Source organism: Heteronotia binoei, chromosome 6, assembly GCF_032191835.1.
Source record: "Heteronotia binoei isolate CCM8104 ecotype False Entrance Well chromosome 6, APGP_CSIRO_Hbin_v1, whole genome shotgun sequence".
Classification (NCBI taxonomy): Eukaryota; Metazoa; Chordata; class Lepidosauria; order Squamata; family Gekkonidae; genus Heteronotia; species Heteronotia binoei.
Genome location: NC_083228.1, coordinates 65,753,684 through 65,778,740, shown reverse-complemented (window position 1 = coordinate 65,778,740; position 25,057 = coordinate 65,753,684). Strand labels below are relative to the sequence as shown.

General features: G+C 39.1%; 2 protein-coding genes across 4 annotated transcripts in view; one reads left to right on the top strand and one right to left on the bottom strand.

Annotated features, from left to right (window-relative positions):
* Positions 1-3,137: 3,137 nt before the first annotated feature.
* GPAM (glycerol-3-phosphate acyltransferase, mitochondrial) overlaps positions 3,138-25,057 on the bottom strand; it is a 47,060-nt gene continuing 25,140 nt past the window's right edge. For 2 of the 3 annotated variants that reach the window (XM_060241670.1, XM_060241669.1), the window contains 9 exons: positions 24,639-24,754; positions 18,594-18,664; positions 16,538-16,802; positions 15,960-16,102; positions 12,408-12,485; positions 8,507-8,647; positions 7,317-7,506; positions 7,141-7,199; positions 3,138-6,104 (listed from right to left, as the gene is read on the bottom strand). In XM_060241670.1, coding sequence (XP_060097653.1) covers positions 5,988-6,104; positions 7,141-7,199; positions 7,317-7,506; positions 8,507-8,647; positions 12,408-12,485; positions 15,960-16,102; positions 16,538-16,802; positions 18,594-18,664; positions 24,639-24,754 — 1,180 coding nt within the window. In that variant the 3' untranslated portion in view covers positions 3,138-5,987. The remainder of the gene's footprint in view (positions 6,105-7,140; positions 7,200-7,316; positions 7,507-8,506; positions 8,648-12,407; positions 12,486-15,959; positions 16,103-16,537; positions 16,803-18,593; positions 18,665-24,638; positions 24,755-25,057) is intronic. The other variant, XM_060241671.1, reaches the window with a different exon arrangement.
* Positions 21,335-25,057, top strand: part of ACSL5 (acyl-CoA synthetase long chain family member 5) — a 214,804-nt gene continuing 211,081 nt past the window's right edge. The window contains exon 1 of the mRNA XM_060241679.1: positions 21,335-21,346. The gene's annotated coding sequence lies outside the window, so the exon portion shown is untranslated. The remainder of the gene's footprint in view (positions 21,347-25,057) is intronic.

The following is a 25,057-nucleotide window of genomic DNA, read 5'->3' as shown; positions in this document are numbered from 1 at the left end:
TATGGCTTAACACAAATAAACTTGAACTTAACCACTACACTGAACTGGCTATGAGATGTGAGACCACAGCAATGAAGAAGCATCAGGTCACATGTCTGCATAAGAGCAGCTGATTCATGATAGATTTCATTGTCTGCAATTTCATGTAAAAAGTAGGGTAGTACTTAGTTTAAAGGTAGTGTAGCATTCCCCCAGTCCGCTGCAATTTCCCCTCCTTTATTTCCTCTCCATCTTAGCAGCCCTATCTGAAAAGGAGGTATGCTGCCTTCTGCTGCCTACTGTGATAGTGGGAACCTACAGCCCTGCTTTTGCAACTACCTATCATGGTAGCATAGCTACTACCCCCCTCCTTGCTTTACAAGAGGTAAAAACAAAGTTTATTCAATAAGAACTGCATGAGGGCAAAGGCCTCCTCTATAAACAGTTTCATCGGCACCACAGCTTTTTAACTAAGCGTGGGAATTAAGTCTAGAGGCTTGGAGGCTAGCAATACTTAATGGAAAGATACTTTAGCACACACACCCCTCAAGCATCCTCTTCACCCCACAAATTCTTCAGGGGAAAGGAGAAGTTGACTTCCCTGCAAGTCCTTTTATACCAAGAGTCTTTGGTTTTATAATCATCTCACGCATCTAAGAGCTTCCCATTTAACTGCTAACTTTGTGCAATGATACTCTCAGGTGATATTTTGTTTCAGATTTCTTGCAGATATTTAGTTTAGGTTTCCTGACTTCATATCTGAGATAGATGAGAGCACAAATTAAATTTCACTCAAAATGGTGTTTCCATTACTAGATTAAAACAAAGAGTAATACTATACATCACCATATTCTGGGCCACAGAACTTTTTTATCCATTGCGCTCACTTTTTCCTCTGCTACAGATGCTGAGAAGTTGAAATACAATGGAAATACAGCTTGGTTTACGATCTCCTGTCCCTCACAATTTGCTGCAGACAGTCTCAGTTTGGCAGGTACAACATTAAAATCATTCACCTTATACTCTTGCCATTTGCTACAATTTCTCAGGCAGGCTCCTCTCCCAATGCTTTGATAGTTATCCCTCTACAACTCACAGGTTTACAATGGCCTCCTTCCTCATTCCTACAACACTTAAGAGAATCTGCTGCTAATATTCAATTTATTTAGTAAATGCTTAATATAGCTAATTAGACTACTACCAGGGCTTTTTTGTAGCAGGAACTTCCTTGCATATTAGGCCACACTCCTCTTATGCAGCCAATCCTCCAAGAACTTACAGGGCTCTTAGTACAGGGCCTATTATAAGCTCTTGGAGGATTCGCTACATCAGGGATGTGTGGCCTAATATGCAAAGGAGTTCCTGCTCCAAAAAAAGCCCTGACTACTATTCATATAGTAACATAACATCCTTAGTACCTTTAAATTAAATGTCTGCAATAGTACCACGGAATAGCTTATCCTCCATGGGAAACTAAAGCCAACTTAAAATATTGTGAGCAAAACTGAATTAAACAAAGGCTGAAAGATTAAAAGGTGTTTGATTTGACATCTTGAATTTAAGTAGAATTAGAAGGTATATTTACACAGAGCACAACCTACCAATGCAGCAACCTGTCAATAAAAATTAGGATTGACACAAGCCATTGGCAGTAATAACATTTTGTCTAAATCTCCATTCCATGATTATTGTGATGCATATCTGTTGGGCATTGGTGTAGCCAAAGGCCTCTAAAACAAAGTTGATAAAAGTTTATTTTTTTTTCATTTAGAAAAAGGAAAATCATAAGTGTCCTTATTTATTATCACTATAAAGGTGCTAGGTTTCATGTACAGCTGCCTTCAAAGTGTATCTCTTCTTTCATCTGAATTGGAAACATAGTAATGTAATGCAAGAACCTTCTAAAAATAGCTTGCAGGAAACATCTATATGCCAGTCACAAGGGACATTTTGAGTCCACAGAATTTCTGGCTGAGCTTGTTACATGCACTGCCGTCTCCCCACACAGAGTTGCCAATCTTATAACTTCTCTAAAGGATTTTTAAAAAATAAAATAAAATATCTAAAGCAGCCCACACAAACAGCTAAGATATCATCTGCTCCTTTTCCCTGGGCCCAGAAATGTAAAGGGTTTTTTGCTTTTTGTGCTTAAAGGGATTTAATATTACGTTTCATATGACCAAATCTTCCTGCACTGTTTTTCTTACAGGTACCAGTGTAAAATTTTCTTAGAATTTAGAATGGTACCAGCAGATATTCAGTAACATAATTGTCCAGCAGTGTGTATTGTCAGCCATTGTAGCAAGCAGAGGGACCAGCGTGTCAGACGCTCAGCAATATCGTTATAGAAGAGAAATGCAGTTTATTATCGATTTGTTTGCTTTGCTTATCATAAACCAATACCAATTTTAATACGAGGGTAATAAATTGAGGCTACCTTTACTGGGCATTAAGACTTTGGGTTAGAACTATGCTGGGTAAAATCCCATGGTCAGAAATACTTAGGAAGAAAGGGGTTCAAAAGAGATGACAATTTCCTAAAAGCGAAATACAGAAAGTGCAATCACAGATTATTCCTATGAGAAGAAAAAATGGAAGAAGCCTAAAGAAGCCAAGGTGGCTCCATAAACAGCTCTCTAAAGACTTGAGAAATAAGAAAGACTCCTTTAGGAATTGGAAGGAGGGCCTTATAACTAAGGATGAATTTAAACAAATCACCAGTGCTTGTAGAGAAAAAGTTAGGATAGCTAAAGCTCAGTATGAACTTAGGCTGGCCAAAGATGCTAAAAACAACAAAAAAGGGTTCTTATGTTCAGAGTAAGAGAAAGAGCAAGGACATGGTAGGCCCATTGTGAGGGCAGGAAAGTGAAATTGAAACAGGTAATGAAGAAAAGGCAGAACTGCTCAATTCCTACTTTTCCTCAGTCTTCTCTTCTGAGGGAAACAGTGCTCTACATGGCAAAACCAGAACATGTAATGAATGTATGGAGTACATAAACACCTGGTTTCTTTAAGAAGATTTTGGATTTATATCCCGCCCTACACTCTGAATCTCAGAGTCTCAGAGTGGTCACAATCTCCTCCACCTTCAGGCAGTGATGCAGAAGTTAACTTTACACTGTACACTCTCTAAAGACACAGTCATACTGGAACAAAAGCATTCCAAATTGTTTATTAAAATAAAATTACTGTGCAACTCTGTGCTTCTTACAAGAGATACAGAATATGCTAAAGTCAAAGAAATGTGTTAACATTTTTCAAGACAGTGCCTTAGTTCACAGGTAGAGATACAGAACAGCTACAGTATTTGCAGTTCTTTCCACACTTTCCTTTGTCAAAAAAGTCATGCTAATACTTTTAAAAAATGAACAGGCAAATGGGTTAATTTCTGAAGAATTTAGGAATAGAAATACCAGAATAAACTGCTATTCAAAACTGTTAATATGACAGGATAGCTGTATTTCCTTGAGAAATCACTGTTACAGGGATTGATAAGCTAAGTTCTCCCTTCCCAGAAGATGAAGCGAGGAGAATTCCACAAAGTAGCAAAGAAATATAGTTCACAGCCCATGTAAGTGGAATGTTCATCATTATACTACTTGAATAAGTAAATCAGATTTAGATACATAGTGTTATTATTTTAGATCCAGAAGTTGCTGAGCTATATCTTTTGGAAAATTGAAAAATAACAACCTTGTCTTGCTTCTATCAGGAAAAAATGCTGATAGTTTAATAACAAACAAAGGAAGACAAAAATCCATTTAGTGCTTTGTCTTTATGAAAAAGCAAAAGCGGCTCACATGCAACTGGAGACATATGCAGTGCCATGCCACAGATGGATACCTCTTCCTGTCTCCCGCACAGTATTTCGAGCATGACATTTCTGCACATGCAAAGGCTCTCCATTTATAAAAATGTACATTTAAAAGCATCCTCTCACACTGAAAAATTACAAGATACTGCACATATCAACTTCAACTCAGTAGTGCACTGCTACACATTGCAACAGAACATTTAATAAAGTAATAAATTATTTTCATTAGTGACAAACTAGCAATTATTTGCTGGTGTCTCAGCTAAGTCCCAGACCCTCATTTCTTTAAAAGTAGACAGAATGCTTTCATTAAAGTCAGCTAAGCATCATCTGTAATATATTGCTTGCTTCAGTTTTTTAATACACATTCTTCTTTCTAGCATATATTAAACACTTACCAATATCTGGAAAAATATTGCAAACACCTACTTATCAGACCTAAAATGAAAGCTATCAGCTACCTTTACACATTGCTATTAAGAGAATACATTCAAATTTAACAAATAGTGCACGTTAGCAGAGATTATTTATAATTACTGTAAGTAACTACTCTCTTATTGGAAGAGAGTTCATATCAGCTGCTATGCTGCTGGAAATTATAAAAGAGCAAACTAATTAATTCAGGTTCACTTCCTGCTTCTTTCATTGATATGATACAACTTTGGTTCAGAAATTCATCTTTAAATGTTTCAAAGCACCTATTTAGTGAAGGGAAACATGCACAGCAGTTTCTCTTACATAAAGACTGTGGGAATACTGACAAATGCTGCAACCTATTAATTACTTTTATCCAGAAACAAAGTTATAAAAATATTATGTTAACAAGTATGGAATAAAACACATAGTTGTGAATTAAATACACAGACTAAAACTGTGTACATGAGTTTCTGTGCTGGAGTGAATACACAATGCATTTGCAATTTGGACTACTTAAAAACAAAGCTCAAATGAATTTTCATATGAATTTTTTTTCAACCTCCAACTGAAAGGAAAGGAGAACACTGAGACTTTTAAACTGCAACAGTTTAAAAGTTTCTTTGACTTATAAGGCAGGAAAGGAAAAATATTCCATTTTTCTTAAGAACTAATGCCATACTTATTGCTTCAGCTAACATCAAATGTGACAACCTGCAGATTTCAAAGTATAATCCACACACACCATATCCTCTGGAAAAACGATAGATTCCCATGGGGTTGCCCAGGTATTAGTGGTTTGAAAACAATCCTAAATATCATATTTAGTCATAAATGCATCATGTGCTTGCAAGACTTTTATGATGTAGAATGATGCTCCACCTAATATTAGTCAAAATTAGCATGGCTTATTTACATATGAAATTCTTTAGCACTCCAGCTTAAATATAAAGAGCTTAAACTATCATTCACTTCAAAAAATGAAAGGCCAAGAAGCAGCAAATTGACTGATTTGCACCTGAAAACAGATTTGTTTCAAGTATCTTAGTATTTTGATTTTTTTAAAAAATGCTAGTGGTCCAGGAGTTTAATATACTAATATATTACTTCTCTGTTTCAACTTGTGAGAACCTTAATATAATACTCTCTCATTCTGCCACAGTAGTAGGAGTATGTATGGTCATTGCTACTATTCAATTGATCCTTAACCAGATACATAGCATTTACTCTATTAATTTTTATTTTATATTTTGCAATAGTAATCAGCATAATGAAATATTAAGTTTTTTGCTCACTGTGCTGCATTCTCTTTCATGCCTTTAATTTGCAATAATTAATAGAAGGGTTTGTTCCTGCTGACAAGACTTTTGCAAACTTGCCACAATATGCTCATCTTTTCCATGATACTTAGAACCAAAGTATTAATGACAGATTGCTGGTAAATATTTGTGCATTTGTCACAGTCACTAGTGTTGATGTAATACTTTGAAGTGTAAAAATGTTACATTTTGATACAGGTTTGTGTAAAAACTAGCAATTTCTCTTTTTGCAAACATGGCTTATCATTTGCATTCAAAATCTGTAAGTATTCGTGTTACCAAATTGTATAGGTCCAGACATGCATATGTATGAAGGCACTTGTCTTCCAGTGACTTGGGTCAGATAAGGCCTTACCAAAAATGGCACTGTATACACTATGGAAGCAGCAAAAGCTCTGAAGTTTGGGTCACATTCTCCAAGCCTGCCAATCTTCTGAATGGCAGAATTCAACACACATGTTCTACAGAATAACAAAACCCAGAATGAATTCCAGTAGTTTTTGCCGATGACAGTGAGGTAGGAAAGTGCTGCTTAGCTCCAAAATAGAGTCTTGCTTCTGCTTTGTCTCCTTAAACACCTAAAAGGAAAATGAGAGAATTTTCAGGCAGCTTCCAGCAGCAATATTTATTTGCAAAGTCATCCAGAGACTTGAATATCATTCTTATTCTCAAAGTCAATTCCTGTGTTATCTCAGGCTGCTCTTTCCATTCAGAAGTGTCATCCACCTTTGAATGCAGTTTAGGAGTTGACAGATCTAGACCCCAGCAACTTTTATGACTAATAATGATTCTGTAATGTACAGACACCACCTAAGTTTCTACTCCAATGCAAGCATACAGCTGTACAGCTGAAAAGTAGTGAAGATCAAAGTGTACACATTGCTAATGGTGCCAATGGGCAAAGCCAAGTAAGTAGACTCACACATAACAGACACAATTTATGCAAGCAGCAATGCACACTGCATTCCTTACAAACATTCATTATTATTTTAAAGTACAGAAGCTTTCCCCCAAGACAAAAGTCCTTCAGAGCATTTTTTTTTAATAGCATGACATGTAAGGTCTATTCTTTGTAGTTTTATAAAAGACACAAGACTATACTAGAAATCTTAATAATATTTATAGTACATACAATTTTAACACTTTTGGGAGCAGGAATACATGAGCAACTAAGTATTCAACGGTAACATTCAAAACTGTTTAAAAACTCTCTCTATATATATCTCTACATATACACACTTCTATAATAAATATAGACAATGATAGACAAGAAGCCATGGGAATATTCTGGAACAAGGCAGAGATAAGTTCAGATTGATCATGGATCCCCAAAACTCCTCTACAACGAAGATCTTGGCATTTTTAACTTTTATTTGTTGCATGTCTTTTGAAACAGCCTGTCACAAGGGTTCATTCTTTCAAACATGTCTAGAGCTTCAGTGAGACATCCAGCATAATATAACCTGTTAATCACAATCCTTACTTTTCTAACATAGATATGGGTTAATTACTTGACCTTATATTGGAGCAGCCATTTTCCTTTGACCAAGTTTAGTCCTATGCTTTTACATTAAAATTCTCAAAAAGTAAGTCACTATATAATGAAGTCCTTACCCCCATGTCCTTGAAGACTTTCACAGCATTCTTTGCAAGACAATAGGTAGCACTCTCAGCTGTAAGCACACAGGGAAAATGAAGAAAAAAACATCTCTCTGGTCAAATTTAGAAACTGATAAGTCAACATTTAAACATGAATAAGGCTTATTGCACAATGAGGTTGTCCAACATACCATATACTGCAACATTTTTTTCAGTCCTGGCTATTAAGAATTTGTGTAATTTGTGCAGATATTCAGATTCCCTGACAGGGCCATTGAAATTATGGATAAAGATGGCTGCAGAACTATAAGCTTCCAGTAAGGGCCCCAGTAGCTTCTGCAGAAAGGTAATGTACTGCTGGTGTTCCTGTGACTGGCTCACCTACATAAAAATTGATAGAGAAACCAAAAGCAGTAATTAATCACATTAAATAGAAGAACAAGCATTAGGCGTTACTATAGCAAAGAGAGATATGGACTAGAACTTTGCCTAATCCAAACTAGGTATAGTATTCATAGACAATTATAGATGCTCATAAGGAAGCCAGAAAGGCAACACACCATATAGCCACTGGACATGATCTCAGGCACTCACTGTCTGAGAGAGACACAGTAGCCAATAAAAGATTCTGGAATAGATTACCATACACAGCCTGAATTCCCTAAACATGAGACAGAGCTGGCAAGAACCAAAAATTATGCACAGAACAGTTAGCTTAGGAAGAATCTCCACCTGCTTCCAAAGCTGGCCATGGAAAAGCAGATATTCCCCATTCCTCATTCACACTACTGCAGTGATAGCCTGAGCCACAGACTGCAAAACTGATAATCCTGGCAGTCTTCTTATAAAGCACTGAGACTCACTGCACTGTGAGCAACATTTGAGGCTGGGCCTAAAAGGCAGAACCACTACCACCCCAGCTCCTTGCAGTTACTGTCTAGACATCAGAGCCTCCGGGTACCAGCACAAGGACAGCTGCAGGGATACCCATTTCAGTTATTTCACATACAGGCTCTGTCCAATACATATAAAATAGTCAAAAGTTCTCATTCAATAGAAAGGTTCACATTAGTCAATGCAGATGAGTGTGATCTAAAATTTACAAACATTCCAGCAACCACATGCTTTATCAAGAGAAGCATCGATTTAATAGGATGACAAAGTAAATTGAATGTCTGAACAAATCTGAGATGTTCAAATGGGCCCAACAGCTCATGGTGGACCTAAATATTTCAATATAATAAGCAAGCTCAAAAACGCTCTAAAGACATACATGTTGTTTGAGTCTGAATTACACGTTACCTTCCAGCCATTCTCTTTAATACACCTATGAATATGAAACATTTAAGAGCCACAGCTGCTCCAACAATATATACAATACCTTCAAGTAACAATCCCGCTGCTCTTCACCAAAGTCACTGTCCTCATCTTCCTCATCACTCCTCCAAGATAATGGTTCTGGGAGTTTCTTCTCCCAGTGCTGCTCTGCAAGGCTTGAACTAATTTCCTCTTGCTCATCCTGCTTAAAATGAAATGCAAAACAGTAAGAATTAAACAACCACCAGGACTGCTACGTTCTATGTTTTTCTAATTCTGTACCATATTCAATACACACCTGAAAAGCTGCATGACCAAGTCACTCTTATCAAGGTAGTTACTTTGAAAATTAGCTCATGCCTGTAATAACTTGACTTTGCTAGTAATTGAGACAAAATATGAACATGTGCATACATGTAAATGGAGCTTTCGTTTCTGATAGCTTGAAAAGGCTGCTGAGGAACATTTGGAGATGAGACTGTAAGATTAATATACGTAATATACTTCTGTTTATTCCTTGATAACAGAGCAAGTCAGAATAAGTAGAATAAGACCTCAGTGAGGGAAAGGAAGGGGGGGGGTTAAGTTTGTGATGACTGTATTCAGCCAAACCAATGAAGCTAAGTGTAGTGTACCTTTTGCTGCATTGCTTCAGAACCCAAGGGGTTCCTTTACTTTTGGTGTAACTGAGTGCACAATGAACCCTCAAGGCAGCCACAGCAGCAGTTCTTTGGGTTCTGAAGCAAAGCCTCAATGGGCATGCTACCGTTGTGGTAGAAATCCGAAGGCCTGGGTGGGGGTGGGTTTGTGAGCTGAAAGAAATTTCTCTTTTGGAATGACAGGTGAAACACTTTAAAAGAATGTTTAAAACATTTTATTTGCTATTTACTTTTTCCAAATGCTTTTTAATAACAAATATAAGAATTTACAGTAGTAGGTTGTTTCTGTATGGTCTATACATGAACTACAAATCAACAGACAAGCTAAAAAAATTTCAGTCCTCTGAAGTCTACAAAGATAAAAAAATAAAAGTTCAGAAACTAATTGTGATTATACAAGGAAACTAAAGGATGCACCATTTGTTGCTTTAAAAAAAGACACAGGTTCATGTTGCTGATTTTGTTGAGACTACCTTTTGTTGAGACTACCTTTAAATACTTTGAAAATGTTTGGCATGGTGTGTACACTATCTCTATTGTAGTAAGCATATGCACAGGATTTTGTACTGTTTCCAGGTACTGCTGGCTAATAAAGAGGTTTTTTAATGTTTAGATAATACAAAACTCCTATATTATCTCTCTCTCTCTCTCTCGGCTTGGCTTCGCGAACGAAGATTTAAGAAGGGTGCAATAGTCCACGTCTGCTGCAGGCTCGCTGGTAGCTGACAAGACCAGTGCGGGACAGGCAGGTCCGGCCACAGTGGCTGCAGGGAAAAGTCTGATTTGGGGTTGGTGCTGTAGCAGTGCGATTCTTTTCAGGCCTGCGCAGAGGAATTTTTTAGGTGAAGCGCAGTGTGCGCGGTACTGGCTCCACCCTTTCACCTGGGGGTCATCTGCCATGGCCCAGTAAGCCGGGACGCCGGCAGCGAGTCCTCCAGGTGGTAGGTGTTACATTAACGAGCTCTATCTGCCCGGGTTTGATGTTAGAGTTTTCCTTCTCTTAGGCTGGCGAGGTTGGTGGGCCCAGCCTGTCCATCCGGTTATACCGCCGGACAATTTGGTCGCACCATGACGTAGCAAACTCTGTGAAAAACGGGGGGGGACCAGCGAGAAGGTGTTGCTACAGATGCAGTAATGCAGGAGAGGCCATTGCAGTGACCATCTGCCAGGCATAGCCAGACAGTGACCACGCGGCGTTCACTACACCGGGAGAGGAGAGGCTATGTATTGCGCATACACTTTCCCTGGGGGGGTAGGATACCCAGAGGGAGCCCACCCACCCCCCGCCCCCCATATTATAGCATTCAGGTTTATTACAGTCATCAGCCGGTACATTTCAATCACTTAAAACAACCTTGAACATTAATAGTTTCTATTTTTATCTCCCGTTCCCATTTTTACAAATAGCACACAATTTTGTTCTGCTTCTAATGTTGGGTATATTGTACAGTTTTATTATTTACTAAGTTACACCTACTGGGTTAGATCTAGTGCTACTTCAGCAGAAGGTGTAGCTGTCATAAATCTTTCCTGTTTTCTCATTCTCCCAGTAATCCTTTTAAACATTGAGAAAACTAATTTCTGGAGTCATGGAACTCATAGGGATTAACAGCCCTTCATCCCTCTTTAACCAGTATCAGTGGAGCTGAGCTGATGGAAGGAGGGAGTGATTTTGTTTCCTTCTCTCTCCTCACAGCATCCCATTAATCCATGCGACTATAACTCTGATTCCCAGTAGTTTGACCAAGAATCAACTTCCCCAGGCTTGGAAGATACTGCTGGGGTGAGGGAAAAGTAGGGAAGATTTGTAATCCTTGCATGAACAGATTTCTGTATCACACCAAGACAAATAACATTAAATTTGTAAAGCAAAGTAAAAATAAAGTGTTACATATATTTCAGTTTCCCTCAGCATTTCCATATTGCCTTTCCCCCATCCCAGATTCAAAATTTCCAGAAATGTTACACCTCCTCTCCTACATTTCATGTGTATACATGGACTTGCATATGGGCCAAAATATAACTAGTTAGCTGTGATTAAATTCAACTATAATAATGGGACTTGAGACTGAATTGTTACAGCCCTTTCAATGGGACTTTGTCACATATAATTTACCATGAACTTTTCCTAGCATTTCCCAATAGTTCTCCCATCCCAAACATCTAAAACACTCACATGAGACATAATTAGGTGCTGTCATGTATAGATGTGAGGCTATCTTGGAATAGATTTTTCTATGGTGGTCCAGTGCTGTTCTGCTGGAGTGTCAGCAGGCACAGGTTCCTTCTCTTTTAAAAGGGGAAAGAAAACTTACTTTTCTCACTGTGTCTTCAGTAATTAAGAGTAAGCCTTTGTTATTGCTGTTTTGCTTATTTTGATGCACAGTCCTGATACTGCTATTTTCCTAGGCTATTGGGTTTGGAGTATTTCAGATTAGATTTCTTTAATATGTTTCCACATGAGTCAGAAGCTTGAGAAACAGTTATAGTGAAAATTGGTCTATAATTATAGTAAATAAAATTTACTTTGTAGACTATAATTTGGTCTTGGTGATCAAATGAGAATATAGTGTTTTCATCTCAAAATATTTAATCCCATTCCCCCTAGCAAAGAACAATGTATTCTGTTGAATGGGAGCAAACTAATGGAGGGGGGCCTCTGAATCAATAAACCCTCTAAACCAATACTAACAGTGCCTTCTACAGGATCAGTTCATGTTTTCATTACTATGTTTCATAATGAAGACAGGACTATTTTGAAGAATAAGTGCATTGCATGTAAAGGTCATGGTATAACTTTAATGGAAAAGAGTCAACCAGTTTGAGACAAATCTGATGTCAAATCTGGACTTAAAAGAAACTTACCAGATGAATTGTTCGGTCTAAGTCTGAGCAAAATACAAATTCAACACCACCTAGAGGGCTGGAGCCAATATTTCCGCTCTAATAACACCGGAACCTTACTTCAACAAAAACAGCATTCTGCTGATGCAAGAACAATGCACTACCAGGACATACTCCACTGCAGCAGAATGAAAATATTGGGTACAACCCACACTATTTTCTTGTTTCTTCAAAACACACAGTACTAATTTCCCAAATGAACTTATTGCTCAGAACATGGGCCAAGACTGAGAATAGTATACATTATTATTACCATCATCTTAACTGTGGGCTTGCTACAGCACAAAGGCTAGGTGAAATCATGTGATCTCTTGCCTAACCAGTGGTGAGGTAAGAGATCAAAGACAACAAGGCAAGATATTATCAAAACAAACATTCAAACAAGCACCACCACCATCTTACCTCTGCCACCAAAAGAATACCATATTGTATGAACCGCTCAATTGCTTCATGGCACACTTGACATAGCAGCTGGCAAGGCTGAACAAAAGAACAAGTCAGATCAATCAGTTAGAGCAGTTCCTCCTCTCCAGACTAGCCCTTGGAACTAATTCCGCCCCCCCCCCCCGCCAAAAAAAGCATCCCACTACTCATAATTGCAGACTTCAAATCTGGTTGCCCATGAAGAATAAAAAATGCCCCCCAAGTGGCCAGACAGAGAAGCCTCTGAGAACTACAAGCAGGGCTTTTTTTGTAGAAAAAGCCCAACAGTAACTTATTTGCATAATAGGCCACACCCTGTTACATCACCATTGTTTTGCACAGGGCTTTTTGTAGAAAAAGCCCGGCAGGAAATCATTTGCATATTAGGCCACACACCCTGACACCAAGCTAGCCAGAACTGTGTTCCTGTGCATTCCTGCTCAAAAAAGACAACCAGAAGAGCCCATGCCCTTCTTCAGCCTGTTGTTGTGTCCCAAAGTATGAACACAGCAATCTATGAGAAAGCTAATTACTTCTTTTTGTAAGTAAACTTGCCTAATTTAATTTGCAAAGCTACTTAGCAGCTTGTCATCTTTTATATCTTTTCTCATTTTTTCACATTTCATAAAATTACAGTTGTTCATGGCACACTTGACATAGTCACACTGAAAAACAACTAAACACCAGAAGAAAGGGTCTAACAGTTGAATGAGAAGGTGAGTGAAAATCTGAACTGGAAAATATCAGGACAACCCTCCCAAAATTAGAGCCAGCATAGTGCTATGGCTAGAGAGACCAGAGAGGCCTAGATGAAAATCTCAACTCAGTCATGGAACAAACTGAATTAAATTTTGGGATATCATTCTCATTCCAAAATGTGCAGAGCTGAGCTACATATATCAAACTGAAATGGAGGAATAGGTTTCTGATACAAGTGACAAGGAGTATAACACAAGGTGGATGATACTTTTCATGTATAGCAAGTGGAATATTTGAAAACACATGTCATTGCCATCATCACAGCAAGGTAGTCAGAGACCAGGCAGGTGGATGGGTGAAGACAGAAACATGTCTCTTTATCTACCATATAGTCTTGCTTCTGAAGGATGGGCTTTCTTGGCCATCTGTAGTCACATACATATTTACCTTGAAATAAGCCATAATTAAATATGTGTTTGTCTGTAGAAGTAGTGAAGGAGAGGAGACAGGCTTGTTGAATGCTCATTCTGTACATATTAATGAAAAGCCATCCTCCCTCACATTATACCATCTAGGTCCAAGTCAAAATTATCTAAGCATACAGCTGTGCACCCAACTCTGAACTAGGAGGAAGGGCAGGATAAAAAAAGTGTTAATAAATAAAACATCAAAGTTTTGAAGTTGAATCTTTAGCTGTTGCCATCTACCCAACAGTTATACTATCATATTACCACAAAAAAAAAAAGCCTCAGAAAAAGAGTGCATGCTTTAAAAAGAAACATATTGTACACTCATCTAATTGCTTGGAAATAGAAGGTTGCAGATTCACTGCATAAGCATAATCTGTTTATGTAATTTACAACTGTTGCTCAAGCATGCAATATGACATTTAAAGGTTTACATATAAATCTTTCAGTCAGAACTACACATACTGTTCCTAATAAACTCACCTGAATGTTTAATGCCTGCTACTTTTCCTAAGTACTTTTTCTTAAAACAATTTCCAACAATACAGTCATACACAGCTGAAATTATATAGTCATCTAAAAATCAATATATCCAGGTCTCCAAATATCCAAAATTGTGGATACTTAAATCCAAAGAGTACAGTCATGAAAGGACTAGACAGAACTTTTTGTAAACCTGAAAAAACCAAGGTTTGCAGAAAAGTCTAAATCTAAAATAAATAAATATATACATTGGGCAGCTAAAATTCTTCCAAATTAAAGCAGCACCACTGTAATGTTAAATGAACACCTTTAGTGGCACAGTTGCTAGGCAATCACAACAGCAATGCCAGCCTTCAAGGTTTGTTTTCTGTCAAATAAAAAGCCAGGAGGAAAGGCCCTTTCCAGTGCTCTTTTGGCCTTTGAGGGAGAACTCATCAGGGACATGCCCAGCAGCAATCATGAGTTGACCAGTTGCTTGACTTGTATGACTCACCCAGGCCCAGCTGATAGCTACTCTTCAACAGCAGCTATCCCACAAAAGCCAGTGTGGCACAGTGGCTGAGTTCCATAATATGATCCAAGAGATCTGGGTTCAAATTCCCACTCTGCTGTGGAGGCTCTCTGGGTGACTTCAGACAAGTTACACACTCTCAGCCTAATCTGCCTCATAGGATTGTTGTGAGAATAAAATGGAGAGCAAAATGATATAAGCTGTTTTGGATCCCTGCTGTGGATAATGATATAGTAAAGATGCAAATAAGTAATAAATACAGCTGAAGTTAATGGGCCAGATAAAAGACTGGTGACTAGGAAGGAAAGAAGGTAGCAGGAAAAATGGAGAGGGTGTGAGGATTTGCAGGAAGAAAGAAATAAGAACTAGTGTGAAGAATAGAACACAGGAGAAAATCCTTGCAGGTTCCCCACTAAGCAATTGGCCAGAGTTTTCCCAGGGAGAAGATACCAGGATGGGAAGAAGGAAAGCTAAAGACATACGGAAAGATAATGGTCGATTGGTTGCAAAGAGTGAAGAAAAAGTGTCATGATCCTGGGCCTAGCGAGGCCTGCAGGTCCCAGGGAAGCCTGCTTAGGAGTTACTGGGAAAAGCCTACATCTCCCAGGATTCCCTCTGATTGGGTAGCAAGGGATTTGGAGGGAAACAGGCTCAGAGAGGGATGGGGCCTGGGAAGAGAATATAAAGGCCAAGCCTAGGAAGTGGGGGTTCTTTCCCTGGAAGGCTGAGCTAGAGGTAGGCTGTGCCTGAAGAGCTTGAGCAGGGGAAAGCTCCCTCACCTAAGGAAAGTGGTTAGTAGTGTAGGGACTGTAAGTTAAGATGCGTTAGGACTTTTGTTTATTTTCCCTTCACCCTTTTGCTGCTTTATGCACCTTGTTAATTTATATTGCACTTACTTTAAAATAAACCTTTTTGTTGTTGTTCACTCTGTTTGGTCCTCATGACTATTATTTGGCCTAAGCTACAAGAGGCCTGAAGGGCTTGGGAGGGAACTCTGGGCCTTCTCAAGGGGAACCCTTAACCCAGAGTGGTGGCAGCAATTGATAAGACCCCCCTGAGTCCTGACAGAAGGAAACAGATAAAGGGGCGAGGCTATGGGAGGTTTCATGAAGGGAAAGAGAAAAGAGTTGGGGGATGCGTTGCACCCCACGTCTTTGCAGGTCCCTCACTTGTCATATACTATAAGAGGATCAGATTAACCAATTAATAGGGAGAAAATCAGCACAATAACATTCTAAGTGACACAACACTCCATCAACATCATACTTTTAACATCTAAAAAATCTAATTTTGCTTTTCAATGCTTTAATTCAACATAAATTAACAGTAGCAGTATAGCATTTACATTATGCAACCCCTCCCAAAACCTACCAGTGAAACAGTGCCTTCATTAGAAAGCAAATAGCATAAGCTTGCAGCTTTGCGGACCAATTGTTCCTGACTAATCATATTAGGGGAAATTCCACTGATGCCATTTCTATGCCTTTTATTCTGTATTGCATGCAGACTGCAAGCTGGAGAAAAAAGAACATACAAATAGTCACTTCAAATAATTCTATCAAAGTTTAGTGAAAAAAATTAGTTACACTACATCAAAAGGCATATGAACATAAGAGAAGCCATGTCCAATGGCCCATCCAGTCCAAAACTCACACAGTGACCAAAAAACCCAAATGCCATACCACTTCTGCAAAATAACTGAAATACCCAACAGAAGCAAAACTTAAAACTGTTGAACAGTTAGAAACAAATTTGAAAGGGAAAACAGAACTATTGAGATGGGGGAGAGAGAGCCTGCCAATCAATAAAGAGCCTTTCAAATGAGTTTTAAATTGATACTTTTGCAGCCACAGGCACTAGAATATAACAAATGACCTGTTATTATTATTCTCCTCCCCACCCCAAGTTGCTAACTGCTAACCATTTCTCATTCTGCTTTTAGAACATACCAATGATAGCCTCTTTGAAGAAGACATGCAATACCCCATTGCTGTAGAAGCTTAGTTCAAAGACAGCAGGAACAGATGTGCTGGGAGTGATGAAGAACTCATTATTCCGGCTAGTGTTTGTGATCGTAATGCAATTCCCCAACAGATGAATGGCATGCATGACTACATCTTCAGAATTCCCCGAAAATCCCAAATCATAGTCCCGAGCCAAGACTTCCTCCTTCATAGAGAAGAAATCTTCTACCAACTTGGAAAGATCAATTCCCTGAAGAAAAGCAGTAAGATATAAGATAGTAAATTTTGTATATAACATTTTAGCTATGTAAAACTCCATTCTCCAAATCCTAACTGAAATATCTTCAGCTGTAGCCAAAGCAAATATAAATTCATATAAACAACAGTTTTCACATATACTTCTTGATATTTTGAACATCCCCAAGATAATTCAAAATAATTTAGGTCATACTGTTCAATTCTGATGTTGACAGTTCCCAAAATGTATAAAGTTAGCAGATACAAATGTCACTGGTAGGAGTCAACACCCTGACTTTTAGGGCTTTCTCCTTTCCTAAGCAACTTGCTATCCAGAAACTTCTCTCTAACCACTGAGAGAGCCTCACAAGCAAAGCTTGCCACAGGAAGCAAGGAAGGGGAGATTGGGTAAAATCATCTCCTTGTTCCGCTTTGCAGAAGCTGATGGAAGCAGAGACTTTAGCCAACTGTCCACCATAGCTGTAATTTTTAAATTCTGTGGCACATTTTGCTTGAAAGGCTATCCCAACCCTCAGAGAGGATTATCAGGACAAGAACGCTTGTGGAAGGCAGGAGAAGATCTATCCTGCTAACTACTTCTGCAACTTTTTCCTATATATGCATTATACACTCTTTCCAAGGGCATATTTTATATTAATAATTTATGATTTTCTAATTTTTTTCACTACATGAAATTGTACCTTAAAATTTTAATACTTAGCACAGTTGTTTTGTCCTATTTAGAAATCCAAGTTATCTTCCAGCTTAATAGATCCTGCACCTTAGCTGCTTACTGCAATTTCCAGGCATAACCAAGACAAGGGCCTAAGGAGGTCTCAAGCACATTCAGTTACATTCATGAACCCATTTTTTGAATTGCTTAAGAACCTACGCTTGAAACAATATAGCATGGTCTACCAAACAAGACCATGACCAAGCCATTTATTTCAGTAGGATGTCCACTGGCGCAGAATTTCTTTGTTTTATTCTATATATCTGAGCCTTAATATTAATTGCTGCTCAGAAATCTGGCACACAGACCTTCTGTGTAACTAAAAGAGACAAATATCTATTTTCTCAACTATAAAACTGTTTGTCCAAACACAGTACAATCTAAGCCAATTAATTCAGTGGTGTAACTCTGTGCATGATTGCACTATTTTATCCATCTTACAATTCATTCTTCCTCACAGCCTCTCTAAGGGCAAAGGTAGAGAGATCAGATTACTACTGTTCCATGTAGCAAAGTGAAACAAGAAGCTTAGATGAACACCTGCTTAATTTCATAGCAACCACAATTATTACACAGGGACTTTTTTCTTTTTTAAAAAACACAATTACAATATTTTTATCTTGAACAAAATAAAGTACCACATGAAATCTATTTTAACTGTTAATACGAAGACAGTTAAATCCAATCTGATCCAAACATCTCCCTTTCTCCATAAACAAAAGGTAACCAGAACATCATTTTAAAAATCACCAACATATTTCTTCCCTAATATATTCACTTATTTATATATTCATTGGAGATTGTGCAGTATGGATGTGCATAGTATGAGTACAATCCAGATTAAGTTAATCTATGTTAAATCTTGAATAAAGTTCCTTATGTCTATTCCTATTTAAGTGGTCAGTCAATCTTCATCAGGTGTGACTGGGGTGTACATTTCATTCCTATAACACAAGATATAAGTACAAAACAATACAGATTGCTTGAGCACAAAACATACAACATTGCTGGCATTTTGCAAACCCACATCAAAAAGAGTTTTTGGTGAATGCAGCAGCATAGCAGCCTTACCTGCCTGTGTCGGTAGAGCAGCAAACAGGCAACGATATGTGTTGACATCACAGCACATGACTTGTTAGCAGCTAAAAGCAAACAAAATAAAGCTATATGGTGCTCTGCTATGCAACTGAAATGCTTAGAATGCCATTGGAAACAAATTAGTTATTTGTAAATTATAGAAATATTTTGCTATATTATTACTCCAAAAAAGCTTCACCTTTTCAACAGAATGTGTGACGAAATTAGAGTCCAATAGCACTTTTAAGATTAACAAAGTTTTATGCATGCACACGAAAGCTCACATCCTGAATAAAACTTTGTTTGTCTTAAAGGTGCTATTGGACTCTAACTTTGACACATTGCTTCAGACCAACATGGCTATCCAACTGGATCTATCAACAGAATAAGTGTTTAAGTATTTGTTTAGTTATATTCAGAAAGAAACAGTTTTATCTGATGCAACCTAAAGGCATTTAACTATTTTAGAATCCCTGTACTGTAAGGAAAGGCCCCTAATCTCCAGAACATTGTAGTCACCCGTGTGGGTGCCAGAGTGCCTAGAGACAGAGCTCTCACACATCTGACAGAAGGACATAGATTTACAGCAGCGCTCCGTGTTCCGGAAAGAGCGCCAGCAACGCCATCTCTATCTTGGAGCGGAAGAAAAGCGCGCCATTAGGAGCTATCCAGACCAAGCGGTTTTCAGCCTTGATCATAGAATCCACTTTGGGAGGCTAACACCAGCTATTTTCCAGCAGTACCAAGACTCCATTTCAGAACAACAGGAGGCACACGTACGCAACAGATGTGAGCCACTCATGGAACCATCAAGCTTATCCAGGCATGGATCCTGCCAGACCACCCAAGCCTTTGTCCAACAAAACCCAAGACAAAGACTGGTGCCAAGAAGAAGACTAAAGAAGAGAAAGACCATCTTCTGCCAGAGCCAAGTTCCTTTGTGTAAACCGGGTGTTACCTAGGCAATGATTTGGCTTTCTATTGTCACCCTTTTAGATAAGTGTAATAGTCTTAAGCATCTCCCCACCCAGTAATGTCTCCCATTCTTCTCCCCAACTATCATTTTGGAGCCTCACCTTGGTCCATTGCAACCTGAAAGTTCAACCAGGTACCCCTGAACCGAGCTTGTTCATTGGTCAGTCATGGGCACCCAATTAGGGGCCACCAATTAACTTGCTATTGGCTACTGCAGAAGTCCAGCCCTTATGGTCACTGCAGAGCCTCCCCTTTCTCCTCCCTCGTACCTCCCAGCCCCTGAGGGTTTAAGGTAGCCTATTTAACCTCTGACCCAACTCCACTCAGGTGTGCATCTAGCAGTACCCCAGTTCCGCTGTCTAGATCCATCCCCGATTCTTGGCCAGTTGAGGGTCCCATTTCCCGCGTCCTCTATCGTCTCCATTGGAGCCTTCTTGAAGACTACAATTGGTAGTTATCACCCTGTTTGTCTACCCATGTGTTGTCTCTATATCTCTATTTTTCTCAGGACTGTATGAATGATTTTATGAGTATTTTATCTTGTATGTAAGCCTATATTTTTCTGGAATAAATTGTAATTGTTTTACTTAATTAGAGTCCCTAATATTTTTAAGCATTAATTTCTGGACGTGGAATCCTGTATACACAGGTCAAAGTTCCTGATTAAGCCAGGTGCCCACCTGACAATTCCCCATCCTCGTTTTGAGGGCATTTTGGCTTACAGTACACAACAATGGCACTGTTAATCTGTACACAAATTCTTAATAATCCTTTAGTCATAAAACTGAAGCCATGGTGGCAAATCCCAGCATCCTAATTTGTTGCAGTCACTGGGACTGTACTGTACCAACTATGGGCACTCTGTCACCACTTCCTGCTACCATTGGGTAGCCTCTCTGTCACCCGCCCACTGCAGCTTCCCTCACATTCTTGCAGGATTGGCTTTCTATCTGCCTCTGCCTTACTATTGGCTGATTATGTTCCCCTCCGCCCACAGCTGGCCCCGTCAGGCAAGAACACCATCAGATGGCCACTGACCTCTGAGGGAGACAGTTCTGGCTGAAAGGTTCTCCTGGGGGCTTACTGATCACTACTGCCTCTCCTCAGCGCCCTGTCTATCTTCCTTCTTCTCATTTTTCTTTCTCTCACACCTTTCTACCCCCTTTTTTCCTACCGCCCCCTTCTGGCCAGAACTGAATTCCTCATATTAGTTTAACAAGGTCATTTCAAATATATTGGATTGAAGAATACATATCAAAGAATAAGCTACAATACATATTATTTGCATATTTTCACCTGATAATTCTTTGTCTGATACAGATACCTTTACATCATAAGCAAGTAGACAACAATGTAGCACAGTGAACTTCTTCGACCATGTTGATCATGCTTGACCAGGCAATTACGCCATGTAGGCAAGTGGCACCCCAAGGTTCTGTCTCTGCACAGTGCTGAAATCTGGTAGAAACTATTGGAATATGAAGTAAATATGCCACCAGAGTTCTAGTCAGACCAGTTTACCACATGTGGAGAAAATCCTTGTTCTGCCTCATAGATTTTTATTATGTCAGGAATTTGCTCTTTCCACACACCAACCCTTTTTTCTTAAAATAAATTTACATGTGGAAATGTATTATTGAACTAGCTTTTTAGCTAGAATTATTTGATTTCCTGTATTTGTACTTTTGAGGTGAATGCTAATTTGCTATAGGTATTTAATGTCCTCTTTATAACATCAAGGTATGACGCAGGCCATAGTCAGTTGTGTGTGTGTGTGTGTATATATATAATTATTTCACTCAAATGTACTACATCAGTGGTTCCCAAACTTTTTCATACCACCACCCCTTAGTTCCATAAACTCATCCTTAGTGCCCCTTACTCTGCCCTACCCTATAATAACCAATATTCAGAATAGCTGTTTGTTCAACTGATTAAGAAAAATTAAAATTCAAAGGAATAACAATTAATTGCCCATTTATTCAAAATCCAATTAAAACTTTTTAGAATCATAGAGTTGGAAGGGACCTCTAGGATAATCTAGTCCAACCCTCTGCATAATGCAGGAAATTCACAAATACCTCCATCCACACACCCAGTGACGCTTGCTCCATGCCCAGAAGATGGCAAAACCCCCCCTGCAGGATCCTTGGCCAAACTTGCCTGAAGGAAAATTGCTGCTGGACCCCAAAGTGGCAATCGGCATTTCCCTGAACATGTAAAAAAGGGCCGTGAGTACTGAGCACTGATGCAACCCTTCCTGTCCTCCTTCCCATGATCTGCCCAAGTTGCTATCAGATGGCCATCTAGCCTCTGTTTAAAAACATCCAAAGGAGGAGAGCCTGTTTCACTGAGGAACCACTCTGTCAGGAAGTTCTTCCTACTATTTAGCTAAAAACTCTTTTGATGTAATTTCAACCCTTTGGTTCTGTTCCAACCTTCTGGGGCAACAGGAAACAACTGCGTACCATCCTCTGTATGACAGCCCTTCAAGTACTTGAAGATGGTAATAATATCACCTCTCAGTCGTCTTCTCTCCAGGCTAAATGTAGACGAAGAAGAAGACTGCAGATTTATACCCCACCCTTCTCTCCGAATCAGAGACTCAGAGCACCTTACAATCTCCTTTTTCTTCTCCCTACACACCAGACACCCTGTGAGGTGGGTGGGGCTGAGAGGGCTCTCACAGCAGCTCCCCTTTCAAGGACAACTCCTGTGAGACCTATGGCTAACCCAAGGCCACTCGTGCAGGTGCAGGTGGAGGGAATCAAACCCGGTTCTCCCAGATAAGAGTCCGCATACTTAACCACTACACCAAACTGGCTCCAAGCACCCAGTTCCTTCAGTCTTCTCTTGTAGGTGAGAGGTCCAGACCCTCCTCTGAATATGTTCCAACTTGTCTATACCCTTTTTAAATTATGGTGCCCAAAACTGAACACAATACTTAGGTGAGATCTAACCAGATCAAAGTGATACCATCACTTTGTGTGATCTGGACACTATACTTTTGTTGACACAACCCAAAATTGCATTTGCCTTTTTAGTGCTGCATTACACTGCTGACTCATGTTCAGTGTAGGGTCCACTAAAACGCATAGATCCTTTACACACATACTGCTGCCAAGACAAGTCTTCCCCATATCCTATCTAAATGCAGAACTTTACATTTATCCCCGTTAAAATTCATTTGTTTGTTTTGACAAGTTTTCCAGTCTGTCAAGATCATTCTGTATCCTATTTTGACCTCAGGCTTTGGGTACTCTGCCTAAGAGTCAGGAGTTACCTGCAAATAGTCACTGAGCAGAGTCTGGGCTTCAGGATCAGAACTATATCTTGCAAGCAACGATTTAATTTATTCAACAAAATTGATGAACTTGGTCCATTAATACCAGCTTTTCAAAATCTGATTGTCATGTAGAATCTTAGATACCACATTTAGCATCTACTTCATTGTTCAGTAAATTCTTAATGCAATTGATGGACGATGAAGTGATACCAGTTTGTTCTGAATAAAGACAATGTCTACAAAAAATATTTTTGATAAAAATATACCAAATTTCCCTCAATATTTATATTTATTTTTGTCTTCTTATGAGAATGTTCATTATTTACACCTTAAATCTCCCTTAATTACCCGAATTCTTCCTTCCACCACCTGAATTTTTCTTTTAAAAAGTTTTTCTTCCTTTTTTTGAAAACAGTTATTGAGAAAATTAAATCCTAATATAGCTGAGAAATGTAAATATTGGGCAGGCTGTGAAAAAAATAGCACTTACATAGCTGAACAGAGTACTTGATAATGAACATGTTCAGTAACTGAGAACACAGAAAAATGCTACTCTCAGTGCTATTATGTTAAATGACAGAGACACAAGAAAAGAAAATGACAGACACAAAAACACATGCAGTGATGACAATTTCTCAAAACGAGGTGTGGCAGAACATGCTTGCTCAGACCCGCAGACCCCATTTCTGCCTTGCCCTCCTTGGTGTTTTTAACTCCCCTGGAAGTGCTATTCTTCCTTTCTCCCAATAGCTGCCATCACCATCTGATCTATAGGGATTTCTCACTGAAGGGACCAGAGCCCTCAGCTCCCCTTCTAAGGCTCTGAGGCCTTGCCTCAGTGTCTCCCACTAGCCCAGCGCCTGGTTGCCTCAGGGACAGATTCATGCTTTGTGCACCCCTGGGGAATAGCGAGTTGCCAACTGCTTGCCTTCCACCCTCCTCGTACATTTTAAAATAGCATGCCAAAACAATGGCAGTCTATGTGGATAGAGAACCGCTTCCGAAAGCAAAGTTTAAAATGTTTATTAAAAAGGAAATGTTTACAAGCATATTTTTAGCACAACACCAGATTGAAGCAAGGAAAAACAAAAGAAATTGGTAAAACAAAATCCTCTCTCCCTTTCTCTAAAACATACCCTAACTAGATGTTAAAATTAGGAGAGCCTCTTTATCTTAGGTGTTCTAGTTCTCTAAAAATCTCCCATTACCTTAGCAATTGCTTCCAGCTTTTTGGGCTAACTGCATGATCCAAAAATGGCTATCTGCTCCCCCCCTCTGACAAGAGGTCTCTTCAGCTCAGCATCCCCAGGAAAAGAGATACTGCTTTCCCCTTGCAAGGTTGTTTTAACAAATCTGTGTCTCTTCCACCTTTGACCCCAGTCAGCCCAGGTAAAGACTTCTCTGCTGTCATTGCCTGGTCAAGCATGACCAACATGGTCGAAGAAGCTCACTGTGGGAACCACTGCTGTACTACATTGCTGTTTACTTGCTTATGATGTAAAGGTCTCTAGAAAGCCCCTTCCTGTAGCCTGTCTAGCAATTACCACCTCCCCTTCTATTCCCTGCTAGGAGAAGGGGGATGAGAAAGGGAGGGAGGCTTATCTGTCTCATGGTCCTTCCTGCTGGAGTAATTAGCATTTGTAAGGAGGTAAGCTGATGTGCCAGCAAATGGACTTTCTCCTCTGACTAGAGAGAAAAAACTGGTAAAATGCACAGTGAAGTTCATTGCCAGCCTACCAGGAAAAAGATATTGCATCAGATCTGCATCAAATACTTACTGAACATTATGTGCTCTGCCAAGTTAGCTATTAATTGTCTTCTCAAAGGCTCACAAGTCAAATCCCTGGAATCAGGAATGGCAGCTTCAGTACCTTCTTCTACTACATAATTAGGCCTAGAAAAATACATAAACCACTGCTTAAATGTCTAAGATAAAATCTTATGGTTCTTACTTAATTTAAACAGCAACTTTTCCCTTCATTTGGTGTTGGCAGAAACTTCTGAAAAATTATGTATTTATTAAAATGTGGATTGCTGATGCAGAATTTAAATAGGCTTTGTACTGGAAGGGGGTCTGCCTAGAAACCGTATTTGAATTGAATTGAGCTTTCTGGTGTAAGCTACAAGTGGCAAATAAATATCACATGATACACTAGAGCCAATCTGGAGCACACAGCATAACTCCTCAGTTCAGACA